Source organism: Thunnus thynnus, chromosome 4 (assembly GCF_963924715.1).
Source record: "Thunnus thynnus chromosome 4, fThuThy2.1, whole genome shotgun sequence".
Lineage (NCBI taxonomy): Eukaryota > Metazoa > Chordata > Actinopteri > Scombriformes > Scombridae > Thunnus > Thunnus thynnus.
This window is the reverse complement of record NC_089520.1, coordinates 8,886,822-8,902,460: the sequence shown is the minus strand read 5'-3', so window position 1 is coordinate 8,902,460 and position 15,639 is coordinate 8,886,822. Positions and strand designations below refer to the sequence as shown.

General features: G+C 37.7%; 1 protein-coding gene across 2 annotated transcripts; it reads right to left on the bottom strand.

Annotated features, from left to right (window-relative positions):
• Window positions 1-250: 250 nt before the first annotated feature.
• On the bottom strand, window positions 251-15,164 carry cept1b (choline/ethanolamine phosphotransferase 1b). 2 transcript variants are annotated; one of them, XM_067586452.1, is made up of 10 exons: window positions 14,932-15,164; window positions 12,576-12,878; window positions 11,103-11,277; window positions 9,279-9,426; window positions 9,040-9,181; window positions 8,034-8,118; window positions 5,485-5,616; window positions 5,128-5,286; window positions 4,716-4,841; window positions 251-3,898 (listed from the first exon to the last, which is right to left on the bottom strand). In XM_067586452.1, the coding sequence occupies exons 2-10, from the start codon at window positions 12,764-12,766 to the stop codon at window positions 3,776-3,778; spliced, it is 1,281 nt and encodes a 426-aa protein (XP_067442553.1). In that variant the 5' UTR covers window positions 12,767-12,878; window positions 14,932-15,164; the 3' UTR covers window positions 251-3,775. The 2 variants fall into 2 exon arrangements, with proteins under 2 accessions (XP_067442553.1, XP_067442552.1); XM_067586451.1 differs by lacking the exon at window positions 8,034-8,118 and adding an exon at window positions 5,946-6,030 and having other exon boundaries at window positions 14,932-15,163.
• Window positions 15,165-15,639: the final 475 nt, after the last annotated feature.

Here is a 15,639-nt window from a genome sequence, read left to right as displayed (position 1 = left end):
ACTATATGCACACGACGATGCTGAGCTGCGGCTGTTGATACTGTATCTCACAGGGTCATTATGAAAAGTTGTTTAGTTGTGGATTTCACGAAGTGGGTTATACAAAGAATCTTCAGCTATAGTACAAACTGTACAGCAGTATAGTACACATGCAGATTAGGGCATCAGTCCATCGACCATTTCCTCCTGAAACACCCAGTGTGAACAGACATGACTACAGAGACATCAACAGTAGAAAATAAAGGATAAAAAAAAATCAACACTGTTCTTTAATGCATAATACACGTAATCATTTACACCCATGTAATCTGTCCAATTAAAACACTTTGAGAGAAATGGACCTTTAGCTATGTTAACATTGAGCTGTGTTCCTCGTAGGGTTAATTCACACGAATCACAAAAAATCCAAGTTGTTATCCAGCCATTCAGATGATTTTCTTTTTATGTGTCAATATTTTAAAAATTTCCGCTGCTGAGATTTTTGATTTCATCCCAAATACAATAAACAGAAGTTAGTTTGTGGTGTTCAAAGGATTCAAAAAGTACATTAAAAAACAACAGTGTCTATTGTTGAACTACAGCTTGAAATATCACAATTCTTCCCCTCAATATTACATCTATGATTTTTTTCATAAACTATTAAAACTTTTTTCTTTAAATATTGCAACTTTATAGTAGAATTACTACTTCATTCACATATTATGTCTCAAGGTTACACCTTTATCTCAATGACTTCTCAAAATATTGCAACTCTTTTCTCTTAAAACAACCACTTTTCTTCATATTTCGATTTTCTCAATAGTTAGAACTTACTTTTAAATTATGACTTTTTTTCTCAAAATTACATCTGTAGTCTCATGACTTTTCAAACTATTGTCTTTATTCTCAAACTAGTGCAACATTTTTTTTTAAATTATGACTCACTGTCAAAACATTAAATTTCTTTCTCCCCATAGTAGTTTTTTTCTTCTTATGGCTCAATGCATTACATTATTCTCAAAACATCACAACATTTTTCTTTATAAATTACGACTGTACTCATGACTTTTTTTTACAACTTTATTTTGTTATAACTTTTTACTCAAAATTAACACTTTATTTTCATTATTTACAATTTTTTTTTCTCAATTTTTAAAAAAATTCTAATGATTCTCTAATATCCCATCATAAAGACATCACAAGGCATTAAAGGACCGATGTTTTTGTGATTTGGGTGAAGTGACCCTTTAACACTTGTATGTGGAAGGCTTTGTTTCTACGAATCAATGACCAACAAGCTTTTTTTTTTTTCCCTCAACAGTGTTCAGATAACTGTGGCTTACGACTACACCACCGTGAACTCAAACAAACACTGTTCTGAGGTTATTGTACACAAAGGACTCCCACTACAGTCAACACTTTGCATTATAGATCTTCTTGAACATTTGTAACAAACTGCAGAGGCTTGATACAGTATCTGCAGATAGAACAGTTCAACGAAATATAAATAAAACAGGCACAATATGCAAAAGCAAGAAACTAATCTCTGCTGTTAAAGACAGACATGTTCTCCACATTAATACAGGCCATCACTACAGGTTTTCTTCAGAAGCAGCAACATTGAAACACCCACTCAGCATGAGGTGCTGTAACAGTATTGGATGATGTTGGTAGATGTGGAGGCAGAGCGAGCAGCAGCCACTTCAAATAAACAGGTTTTTATTAACTGTCAGAGACATAGTTTGATCCGATTCTCGTCATTTACCACCTCAAAAACTGTGATGTCATCATGTGACCTCATTTCCTACACATTCAGTGCATGTGCAACTGTTCTGCTTCAGCAGGTATGTTTTGGGGAAACATAATGCCGACTAGATTATTATATTAATGGATGAATTTTCAAAACAGTGATTGAGTGAAGTAGCAGCATCCACCGGCAACGTAGGAAGGAGTGTGATGTTTACATAAATAACCAACATGGCATCAGTCTGGTGATATTCAATGTTTTTCTGGTCAACAAATTCCATGAAAAGACCAAAACCAACAACAAACCAATCGTATTAACAAGAAAACTATTGCCTATGTATCCACAGCCTGATATACAGTATCTTATTCTTCTGTGCAGTGAAGCTACTTTGTTATTCCACATCCTACAAACATCATAATGTTGCCAAAAATACTCACTAGAGCACTAAATATGGATTAATCAACCACTGAAAATAGTCCCCAACAATTGCACAATTTTCTCTTCTTTGAGTAATGTTTGTTAAAAACTAAAGTGCCCGGCCATTTTGGGGAATAACTGAGTCTTTTTTAAAATTAAACAGTATATTTCTGAGGGGTTTTTAAAGATATACGTCTTCAGTAGCGACCAGTGGGCTCGGGGCTGAGTGGAACAGACAGAGGATGGAAGTATTGAGAGACAGACTAACACTTGGTTTTGGTCCTTTCATGGGATTTGTTGACAAGAAAAAACTAAAAACACCAGCAGATTTATCCTCATCTCCACCTGTTATTAACATGTGATCTGTATTTGGATACGTTATCCTGATCTGATCACAGGTTTTTACATTTAAACCTGGTATTAAAAAGGTGTCCTCATTATCTCCACTGCCCACATTGTGATTATATCTCTAAATCTGCAAATTAGGTAATCAGAGCTGGCAGACTTGTCAACAGACATGGTTTGTCTCAGGTCAGAAACGATGTTAAGAAGGTGTTCAAACTGTACAGATGTCATTTACACCTGCTCAGATCGGATTAAAATGTTTGGGGGGTTTTTTCCCCTGATCCAGATAAGGTATCCAAATACAAATCACAGGTTAATAGCATGTGGAGAAGAGGGATGAGGAGTGACAGAAAGCAAACTGACAACGTGACGTGCAAGGTGCGTTTCCTTTTCTATTTACAATAAAAAGAATAAAGTGTAGAGAAAGCCTAACACCGCGAACCATTAACCAAACTATCAACTTCATAATGAATATAGCAAATAACGTTACATGTGACAATAAACACAAAAACCCTCCCATGACTTGAACAGCACCCAAAAAACCCAACGTGTACCTTCACCTAAGTGGTTTTAGTTGACAAACTACATGAAAAAACGTTGGCAGTGAATATTTTGCAGGTTTGTTCAATAAGTACATTCTGATATGCAAAAAAAGAAAAAATGTGACCAAGTCGGCATTTAGTTTCCTCCAAAACCGTAAATTTTGCTGATGTGAAATAGTTGCACAGTTTTGTGTAACATGCAGGAAATAGAGTTGCTTAAAAATGATAAACATAAAGGAAGAGTTTATAAATGTGTCAAAGCAGGATTTTTAACTTAAAAGAGAAGCACAGACACCGTACAGTTTGGTATTTACAATAGCAAAAAGGTAAAGTTATGCAAATATTACAAAAATTATAATCATGAAAAGCAGAGTGATTCATTTCCTATACATTTTTCTTGCACATGAACTGTTAAAACACACTTAAGTTTAAGTTTCTCTCCTTGAACATACTGAGTAGCACCTGTACTCTCCTGAAATATTTGCTCTGAGTTTGTCATAAGGAGAATTCCTATTACTGGGGCAGAGGATGAAACTGGTACAAATTCATTTCTGCACTGGTGAAAAAGAAACAATGACAGTAATACTCCAGTATCTTAATATATATTATTTGTCCTCACATTCAGTTGGCAGAAGCACATACTTTACACCACGTCATCCCCTGCATCTCTACGTGGAAAACAGAGTGAAGAAAAGATGAGTGCAACTAACAGGAAGGGACAGAGTCAGTAATGGCCGGCGTGTCCTCAGTGAGGAGCTGAACTGAGCACTGAACAAGGCTTGATTTTGAAAACAAAAATGTGAAGATGGCAGGCAATCTGGTTGCAAACACTGACACAGTAACGCACCAAGTCAAACAAGGAAATGACCTGCATGAGAGAAAGAAACACAGTCACTCTTTTCAAGCAGGAACAACTCGCTATGGAAGACCATTACTGCCAAGAAAAGAAAAAAAAAAAAAAAAAAGATACATCTGAAATTTTACCGACTCTTTTCAAAGGTTTTGTCAATCTCTTTATTTTAACTAGATAGATATATTATTATTTTTTAATATCTAACAATATATAACAATTTACTATCTCAAAGTTTATAAAACATACTTTCTTTTTTACAACTTGGTCTGAGATACTTTTGACTTTGTATTTCAGTCTCATAAATAGACTATCTCATAGTTTTGACTCATGAAATGATACTTTTGACTTAATGTCATAATTACAAGTAATTTTGACTTAGTTTATGTCAGTATTGTCTCATAATTTTTACTTCGTATCTCATGATTTAGACTTAATTTCTCAGCTACATTATTTTGTATTATTATGTCATACATACACAGCATGTCATACTTGTTTTTCATAGTTTCATAATCCCATACTCACATATAAAAATTCTAACTCACCATCTCGTAATTGTAACTTTGTAAGTTAAGATACTATCTCATAATTTGAGATAGCATCTCATAATTATGACTCTGTGTCGGATACTTTTTAAATTTGTCATTCCAACCATTTCAAGCATTTTTTTCTTCCACGGCAGAAATGTTCTTCCATACCACACAGACAAGCAACAATCACTGACAATATGACTCGTCCTTCGTTCTTAAATATCAGTCAATAAATAAACATTTAAAAAGAAAAAAGAACAAAAAGTACAACTGAGTGAATCAGTGTTCGTCATGTGTGTACTTACCAATGCAATCCACAGTACCAGGTACTCATCAATAAAACTATTGAAATACTGATTCAGGAACAGTAGTCCTGGTCCAAGGAAGGCTAAATCGTGGAGATGCATCTCACTTTTTGTCATATGTGCTACCTGTGGACAGATATACAAACCACACAGTCAGCATCACACTCTACTCAGTTTACATTTGTCAATATAACCTCTGCTAACCTGAAATGGGGAAAACAATGTTTGCAAAATCTTTAACTTGGCTCATCGGAGATTAGATTTTTTTTTTTTACTGAATCTCAAAAAATGTGGCGTTTGAAGTGAAGTATTGTTGTAGTTCTATACAGCAGTTGTACAAAATGTGCAAACTTCCTCCATTCCTCCAAGCATTATGTTTAACCTCTCTCTTATAAAAGTATATTCAACTTACAACTAATTTATTGGTGATTTTGGCTGAGACGAAGCCAAACGCCAGGATATAAAGACATGGGTGTTTCTCAAAGAGCTGGACAGCAGACTTTTTGTATATCATCATCGCCAAAATTATGACTGAACCAATATGTAAGACTGGAGAAAGGACGCTAGTTCCCTGAGGATAGAAACAACAAAGACACACAGTTAATGTCAGTAAAAAGCATACAGTAGAGCTGCTCAAACAGAATCTATAGCATGAACTGAAGTTGATGTAACAACAGTCTACTTATTTTGATGAGAAATCAAACTTGCTCTCCTGGAGGAAAGGGCAGCACTAACAAATCAGGGGAAATGCTTAATTTTCCAGACTTACTGCTATTGTGGATCCGTTTTTGCCCACACCTCCTGTAAAAATAACTCTGAAGTAATTGGTGCAGGAGAAGATGGCTCCTAAAAAAGTGCAGATGGCAGGGACCATTTTCATCTGGATATTTAGGATCGGAATCTGGCAATCAGACATTAAAACACTAAAATTAAGAAATAATAAAAGCAACAGACATTTTCATGAAAAGATGTAGTGATCATACTGCAACTTTCCAGCTACTTCTGTCATTTGTGAGTAAATTCATCAGTATCATGAGCAATGTTAATGTGAATTATAATAGCATTCAGAGTGACATCCTTTATACTTCTGATATAATAAAAACAGTCAAAACAAGAATGTTAGAGCAGCGTCATAATTATATTAGCAATACCAACATAAACATGATTACATAATTATGGAATCAGTCTCATTAATCTCAATCTGTAGGAATTAGAACCAATCAGAATTACCAGTGACTGCCAAAAAGCAGATCCTCCCACGGCGGCCAGCAAATACATGATTATTATGAAGATTTGTACCTCAGTCACATCAATGCTGAGTGGGAGGAAAGAAGCAGAGTTTACAGTGAAGATTAGTGATGTCTACCAACACAACAAACACACAGTCATCCTACAGCCTTCCTCCACAACACACACTGCTGGACATGGAGACAAAGGGTTGATTTTCCTCTGCGCTGCACAGGCAAGAAGCCGCATTAAAGACGCAATCAGTAATATTACACTGGCTCTTTCAACAAAAGAACAATCAGCAAAGGGGTGGTGATTATTATGTCTCCTTTGTTCCCTCAATGACTGCCGGTCAGAAAAATTAGTTCCAGCATGCATCTCCTTATAAAACCTTAAGTTGTCCCTTTTATATCTCTATACAGATTAAACAAATATTAATCAATGAGCTTTAGAGGTGTTGGTAAGTGTATTTTTGAACTTTGGACAGGGTGAGGCTAGCTGTTTCTCCCCGTTTCCAGTCTTAATGCTAAGCTAGGCTAACCACTTCCTGTCTCCAGCTCCGAACATACTGAAGAGACATGCGGCTGCTATTCATCTGACTCTGAACACGTCACTCTCAGAAAGAGTAAATAAGTATTTCCCAAAATGTTGACCTATTTCTTTAAAAAAAAAAAAAAAAAAAAAAGAAGCCCTGTGGAGTTTTATTGTAAACAAAGATTATGTTTACATTCAGTGTCCCGCATATCTAACAAAAATGTGAATGAATGCATTTCATTCCTTATTAAACATTTGAAAAGCCAATTTTTCAAGTATTTTAAACCCTGGATTGTTTACATCTGTGTTTACTAGCGATGACTTTTCTTCTTCCCTGCTTTTGCTGGCAAATTCCTGCATTTCTTGGTGCGTTAAAGCCACCTGTAGATCAATGGAATAGTGTGAAAATGTTGGCAGGACTGTAACACGTCACCCACATGCACACTCATTAAAAAAAAATAAAATAAACTGCTCCATAGCGCCACTAGAGATCAGAATCTCCACAGGGCTTGTCTGGATGTGTGTATTTACTACGTCTGCAACTGGCAAATATGTTCATTATTAATTAATCTATTGATTATTTCTTAAAGAAGTGAGTGTTTAATCTATAAAACATCAGAAAATAGTGAAAAATGCCTGCCAAAATTTCCCAGAGCCTAAATCCTCCTGGCATCTACTGTAGCTTGGTGATGTAACATAAGCCTCTTTCACACATAGTTCCCGGTAAATTACTGGGAAAACCTTTCAGGCATAGTGAATAGTGATTTTCACTATTCACCCCTGATGTTTTCACACATGCCATGGCAATGCCGGAATAGATGGGGCAAGGGACAGTCCAGCAGATGGCAATAGTGCAACACTTACGTAATATGAGAAAGTTCATAACGCAACCGCAATGTTGAAAACAAACAAGCCAAAACCAAGCAACTCGCAGTACGTCACCCACACGTCAAGTCTTGGTGATTGGTTTGCTCGCTCCATGTGAAAGTGTCACAACACATTCATACGGGCATTTTCCCTGAAACATTACTAGGTCTTGAGGTGGGAAACTGGTGGTACAGATCTCCATCCCTGCTCCCGTTCACACATGACCCCATGCAGGAAATGTTCCTGAACATCTCAGGGACAGACTGCATGTGTGAAAGGGGCTATACTGTATGTCAGATCTCCACAGCATCTTATTCACTTTCATTCATTCATTCATTACAACATCCAGCAGGTCTCTCATCGTGCCTCGTCTTGGTGGAGTCTTTCAGGAATTAAATGTAAAGATTTGAATAATAGCGTTAGCATCTAAGGTCACGTGTGTCTGATGTGTATTTTTGCCAGATTCTAATTTAGTAAAAAGTCAAGTAAAGTCGAAACCCAAGGAGGAGATCATGCAGTTTGCAGATGGTTCATTTCCTTCATCTGATGTTATTGAAGAGCCATATTTTACTGACTGCACCTTTGAGCAGAACAGACTGAGGGGCGAGCCAATGTGACTCCATAGGAGGTCAGAGGTCATTGTGGAAGGAGACAGTAGGGAGCCATGCAGGCAGCAGCCAGGAGGTTTACCATCATATTCCACAAGCAGGGACCCACAGAGGCTGTGAGTGTCTGTAATCCTGCGAGACAGATCTGCACCTCTGTTATGTCAAATCTACACACAGAATACATCCACATTGATACACTTTTTAAATAACTTACTTAGAGCTGTGAATTCATAAAGTTAAAATGTGTTTTGCCTTGATAAAAGCAGAACTTTTGTTGTTAATCAACTTTCCAGGCATTCGAAAACACGTATAACCTTTTCATGTCTACCGAAAATATGTTTTAGATTTTATCCTGCATCATCCAGACAACAATAAGATGTTCTGGAGAAGCTCTCTCAATTTGATTAACTATCGTTGTCATGGCTCCACTGTGTTTGGCACAGCTGTTTCAGAGCTATCGACCCGGTGATGTGACAGGCTGAGAGTCTATTTATTCATCACCTCACCCTTTGATCTACAGTAGGGCTGCATGATTACTGCAAAAATACAATCTCAATTCAGGCTTCAATGCAATCTGATTCTTATGTGACAACAATCCTGCCGTGTTTGGATTAGCAGTGGGAAAAATCTGTTGCACTAAACCAAACTCGCCTAATTTCTCCCTAAGCTGCATCGACAAATGACAAGTGTGCATTTCTTCTATGTGACAAACTGTGCACAGGAAGAGGATAACGTGTGTGTGAAAAACACAGGAGTCAAATGATGATGGTGAGGAAAAACAAATACATCTATTCACACTCAGCTCTGAGTTCTTTGTCTTGTTTACATATCATTTGATCAGATATTTCCTCAACACCGATGCATTCGTCAAACAAGTTTATACTCTGCAGAGTGAGATCTCATAAAGTACTGTTTTGGAATCAGTACTGAAACTCTGGTATGATATTGGTGCCAGTATTCAAACATGACTCCCAGTAGACCTGCTACAGAACACACAGTAACTGAGATGACTGAAGCTCATAGATTAATAATAGAAATTATCTTGTTACTTCGACAAACAACAAAACAAGCAGCTTTAAATAACTTACATGCCAAAGCGCAGGGTTCCTGACACGTAGGTCTGCCAATGGGCACAGTAGAACATAAACATCCCAGCAAAGCAGCAGAAGAACATCCAGTCCGGGTTTGTGCCCATCTGCACTGCTATACTGGTTCCCAACACGACAAACACTGCACAGAGACAAACAACAACACAGACAGTGTTAAAAAGGGGCTTCAGATGTGCTGAGACTAAGTGAAATGGAGGCGAACAGGAAAACAAACTAACCGGTAGAGAGGGAGTCACAGCCGTGGTCAAATAGCTCGCCCAGAGGAGAGCTGCTATTGGTTCTTCTGGCCTGCTTCCCGTCGATGGCATCCAATGACTGGTAGACAAACAGACCCACCGCACACAGCAGGTACGCCCAGAGAGGAGCCTGAAACATCACACACACACACATATTCATATTCAGCAGAAGCCCACAAACATCCAGCTGAATAGAGCGATCAATCAGCTCCAGGTTCAGAGCGGCTTTAGACCTCATGTGACCCAGGAAGTGACCTGATACATCAATACATATGATCAAAACACACATACAGTGTGAAATACCTTGTGATAAATCGGTGGTTGTTTCCCAGAACTGACTAGTTAATAAAAAGACCCACAACCGTCCCCAAATATGTCCAGAACTTGTTGGTAGAGGATCAGACTCGGATGTCTCCAAAATCCTGCTTATTAAATGCACAGCTGGATACTTTCATTCATTAATATCGTTTTATGTACTAGTGAGCTGTTCAAAAGATTTCATTTAGAGCGCAGCAGCCAAATCTCCAAACTCCCTTTTGTATTTTTTTGTGTGATACAAGGACATTTTAAGGACTTCTATATTTCCTATTGGATAAATAAAGACTCATATTTTACATATGGACTATATATTTACTAGAATTACAACAATTCATTGCCTAATTGATTAGTCAATCAACAGAAAATGAATCAGCAACTATTTTTTCTAATCTATTCATCATTAACTGTCATTTTGTCGAGCAAAAATTGAAAATATTTGCTTCTTAATGGTGAATATTTACAGCTTTTCTTCGTCTGTCTCTTTCAACATCTTTGGGTTTTAAACGGTTGGTTGAACAAAATGATCTATTTGATAACAACTTGGGGTTTAGGATATTGTGACAGGCCTTTGTCACCATTTCCTAACATTTTATAGATTTTAGACTTCATAGATTTTAAACTATTAAACTGATGAATTGTGAAGATAATCTGCAGATTCACTGATGATGAATCATTTAGTAGCAGACCTAATATTTATTGCACTTTAATGACTTAAATTAGGCTTTTCAAACAGTTTAAATTGATTAATTAATGAGTCTATATTTATAGTTTGCATAACTATAACTGGTGATGCGGGTATCCATGCCAGCAGCTCAGTCACATTTTTCTGTGCCGCTCTTCACCTTTCAGTATTCAAACAGAAAGTCCACATATGATCACATGAGACCTTTCTGTCATCAGTCTTCGAGATCGAGACCATTTCTCAGGTAGACGGTAGTTCCAACAGAAAAACTGTTGACAGGGAGGTATGTGGATGATCCAGAGTAACCAGGATGTTGTTTCTGATTTTTCTAACGCCGTTGTCTCCAGCTGGCTGCAGCACAGCCGTCAAATGACGAAACCAAAACTCTCTGCTTGGATAGATACCAGTAGAGTGATTTGGGTAAACTAATATTGTAGATGGTCCCTTACAAATGAATCACATAAAGCTTCAACTGCAGAAGGAAACCAGGAAACCATATTTTGGACTTAAGTGAAATATAACTTAATAATGTAACTTATATAAATGTAGCTTTAATGTTTATAACTTAATAATAAAAGCTACCTAAGTCTTATGACTTTAAATGCTCTTAAATTTAAGAGAGGCCTCTGATGTTTGTTTATTTCTGTTTCTGTTCTGAGGTCACCCAGTATCGACTCTGTTTGGAGTGATTGTATAAAACATAACTGGTAGCAGTAGCAGAGTTTATGTTTACATGAATTTGAGCCTGTTTAATATGTTTTAAAGACCATCCAGAATAACACTGTCTCAGGATGAACTGAACTAACCTGTTCAGTGGCAGTTGGGCAGTAGTAGACGAGCACAAGGGTGGTGAAGACGTTGGTAGCCAGGCCTATGATGGTGATTAGATTGGGGGCAATCCAGGAGGGGACTCGTCCCACCAACCATTCCCAGTAACGCTGCATTAGAGGCTCCAGCAAGGAGCGTCCAGCACTGCTGTACCTGCGGCAACAAACAACAGGCAGGTGAGGACCTGAAAACTTAACCCTTGAGATTTGGGCCATGATTAATATAACTGTTAACTGGCTTTCATTACGGCAAAACAATTATTGGTTGAGTGAGGGCAATTTATACATCGCAAGAGCTGCAATTTTAAATCATAACTTACATAATTAACAGTCCCATAAGAGGCTGGAGAAAGTGACAGTTTAAGCCGGCAACTATTGATTTCATCAGCTAAAATTAAAACTGTTGCTGTCAAATGAACTCAGTGGTGGATAATTGAAGTCAACTGTGTATGTCGGAGTAAGGAAAAAATAAATCTTAGCTGTTGCTTGATTGATACGTTCTCAGTGAGCCACTGTCTGTAACAAAGACGGCCTTGTTACAGAAAAATAGTGCTCTGTATAATTGATGTTTGAGAAAATAAGGCATGGATTGTGTCTTTTTGCTGCTCAAGAAAAAAAGACCAAAGTGGCAAGTTTTTTTCGCCTACACGAATAAGTTAAGTGATCACCTCACATCAGTTTCAGACAGGAAGCAGGAGATAGCTCGGCAGTTGTTAAGTGTCAATTAAAACAGCTAACAGGGACAGAGAGGTCAGAATCTCCCACTAAACTTTTAAGCATATCGTCATATCATCTTTTTAAGCTTATAAACTCAAGAGTTCTGAGACCTCCAGGATTCAGAGCTATGAATCAATCTGTCCTGTCAGCCTGTGAAGCTAACGTTAGCTCAAGAAGCTACATAGCAGAGCTGTCAACAGTATATAAGTTTTTGATTTTTATCATATTATGCCAGTTTTAAATGTCATATTTGATTATCAAATAGCTGAGCTGAAGTGGTCAGTTTTTTTTTATACAGAAAAACAAGTTGAGTTGAATTTTCTGACTGAATGATTGGAACTCAAGTCAAGTTTGTCAAAATCTTGGTACAATCATCTCCACAAAAACAGACCTGGAGTTTAATTTATAGAAAATAATCACAATTAAAACTTGGTCAGGACAAAATTAATAAAAAATTGATATTTTCCTTAGATTGCTCAGCCCCAGCAGCTACTACATAAAAGGTGTCCACTCTGATAAAGCTTGATGATGTCACCAACACGACTTTCATAAAAGGTGAGCCACCACACAATAAACCCATCCATATCAGACTGGTTAATCTCTGTATGTTTCTATACATACTTCTGCTAAAAAACACAGAACTACACAGAATTACATGAAGTTAAATATAACTACCGCACAATATAAAGTTTTACTTCAGTTTGTTTCAGTCAGTAGAGCAGGAGTCAGTGGTACCTGTGCTCCTCCAGCCTCTTGAGCTGGTGTCGGGACAGGGGGGGTGAAGGCAGCTCGATCAGCCTGCGCAGCACTCCGGGGGCCAGCCAGCAGGCTGCCTCCATGCCCATGCCCTGCCCAGGGTCCTTGTCCCGGCCAAGACCTCGGCGAGAACGCAGGGCCCCCCCTTGCTGCTGCCCCGTCGTGCTCATGGAGCCCTGCTGCCTGCTGGTCTGGTCCCCGATGGCTCTGGCTCTGGTTCTGCCACTGTCCTGCCTGAGGGGCTAAAGATCCACAGAGGGGCTTGATGAGGCTGGACAGTACCTAAAAAAAGAGAAACAAATATCAATAGAGCTTCAACGATTGACAACTGTTAAATTAATCACCAACTATTTTCATTTGGAGTCATTTTTAAGTAAAAATTGTCCAAATTCTCTGGTTTCAGCTTCTCAAATATGAATATTTTCTAGTTTCTTTTTCTAGTAAAACTGAATATCTTTGAGTTGTGGACTGTTGGTCAGGACAAAAGACATTTGAGGACGTCATCTTGGGCTTTGGGAAACAGTAGTGATCAACATTTTTCACCATTTTATGTCATTTTATAGACCAGAGAACTAATCGATTAATAGAGAAAATATTTGACAGATAAATCGATATTGGAAATAAACTATTTATTGCAGCCCAAAATATCACAATACTGTCCTCTTAAAATATCACAATATATAAATACAGTCTCACAAAACCCACTGCTTCTGTTTTTTTCTGGATGAAGCATTTTACTACGCTGCAACTCATGATTATTTTCATCATCGATTAATCTGACAATTAGTTTCTCAATTTATGAATTCATCATTTGGTCTATAAAATGTCAGAAAAATGACATCACAGTTTCTCTGAGTCTAAGGTGACCTTCAGATGTCTTATTTTGTGCTGACCAACCGTCCAAAACCCAAAGATATTCAGTTTACAATGAGCAAAGCAGCAAATCCACACACTGGAGAGGCTCACAATTAATCAATTATCAAAAATATCATATCCTGAGATTATAAAGATACATAACAGGGACACTAGCATGCACGTAAACATACACTCACAGAGCACTTTATTAGGAACACCTGTGCAATCCAATATAACAGCTCTGTCAGAATTTCTACATTTACGAAACTTATAAATTTTCAGTTTTTGTTGACATAATTCTACTTTATGTTTATTATGGCTGCAACTAACGATTATTTTCATTATCGCTTCATCTGTTGATTATTTTCTTATTAATAGATTAATTGTTTGATCCATAAGATGTCAGAAAATGGTGAAAAATGGTCCTTATATGTCTTGTGTTATCCACAACAGTCAACAAACCAAAGACATTCAGTTTACCGTTATGGAGGACTAACGAAACCAAAAAATATTCACATTTAAGAAGCTGGAATCAGAGAATTTGGAAATTTTCTTCTTAAAACAAATGACTCAAAATAATCAAATGATTATCAGAAAAATTTGCAACTAATCGACTAATTGTTGCAGCTCAAATGTTTATTATTATTCCTAATATTACTGCCCCCGGGGTGGAAAAAATATTAAGAACACTTCTCAATATGACACATTCCAGTATACCACCACCCACTACGACTTCAATCATGAACAGAAAGTAGAATTATCACCTTTCTGAAAATGTGTCAACAGAAACTGAAAATGTCTGAGCTTCGTAAAAATACCGGACTGCATCAGATTGCAATGGGGGTGGGGGGTTTAGTAGCACTAAAATGGTTACAAAATGAACTGTCACACGTGTTATTGTCAATACGATTGATTCCATCAGGAGTGTATAATTTCCAAATGACTGATCAAAGTGCTTGACATGTATGACACGTTACAGTCGGACTATGATAGTGAACATATTATCTGCAAATAATCAGAAAACTTTTAACTATGTAAAAATCAAAGACAGTGTGAAGGATCCACGTGATGGACCGTATCTGTGTTACTGAAGTATTTCCTGTGACTGTCAGCAACACATGAAGCACTGACAAGCCTCTAACGATAGAAAACAACCCGCTTCGGCGGTTTGTTCCTGCTGCCGAGCACACAAGCTAAGTTACCGTCAATGCTGCTGTTGATGATTAGCATTAGCCGAGCTGGTCGTCACGTTAGCTCAGCAAGTAGCTACTTAAGACACTTCGATCATTTTAAGTCACGCACATGCAGTAGACTTATAATCACTTCTTTATACTCCCGCTGCTGAAAACGTCACTGCCCTTTTCAGATATGGATTAAAATCAGACCTCCCGTGATGACTGCGGCGAGCTGGAGCTAGCCTGACAAGCTAACCCGCAGACAGCTAGCAGCTGCTGAACTCTCGGGTGTAACACCGACTGACCTGGCCGATTAAAGGACGACAGCCGCGGGCAGTCCGAGGGACGGTGAGGGCGCTTGCAAGCCGACAGACAGGACCTCTCTGTGGGTGGCTGCTTTTAGATTTCCCCCCCTTTATGATTTCAAATATCAGAGGGACGTCTGCAGCTGTAGGTGGATCTCCTCGACCGGTGTCACTGTGGTTGACACAGCGAGCTAGTTGACGTTAGCCATGACGGAAATCTCGCGTAGCGTCGTTGAGAAACAGCGACTTTATACCCCGAGTTACGTCTCTCAGGCAAACCTCCTCTTCCTCTTCCTCCTTTGATTTACTCTTCTCTGAGTATTTCTGCTCTCCACAAGACAAAGAATAGATTACTTCAATCTCCAATCATTATCTCAGATATCGACCTTTAGCATGTTGGAACCAGGTTTCTCTCTGTTTGGGGGCCTTATGCAAAATTTAGTTTTTTTTTATTATATCTTTTTTCAGCCACACCAAATCTGCATCATATTCCATATGCATATAAATGAGCCCAAATGCTACTTTTTACACATAAAAAACTTATTTTGATTTAGGAAACTTAGCTGCATTGTCAACATCAAAATTAAAACAAACATTATAAATAATGAACCAATAAAATGACTTAAAAAACAAAATGTTTCAAATAAATTATAAATTTATCAACAAGAATAAATATTAGATTAACTATTATAAAGTGACACCAGCGAG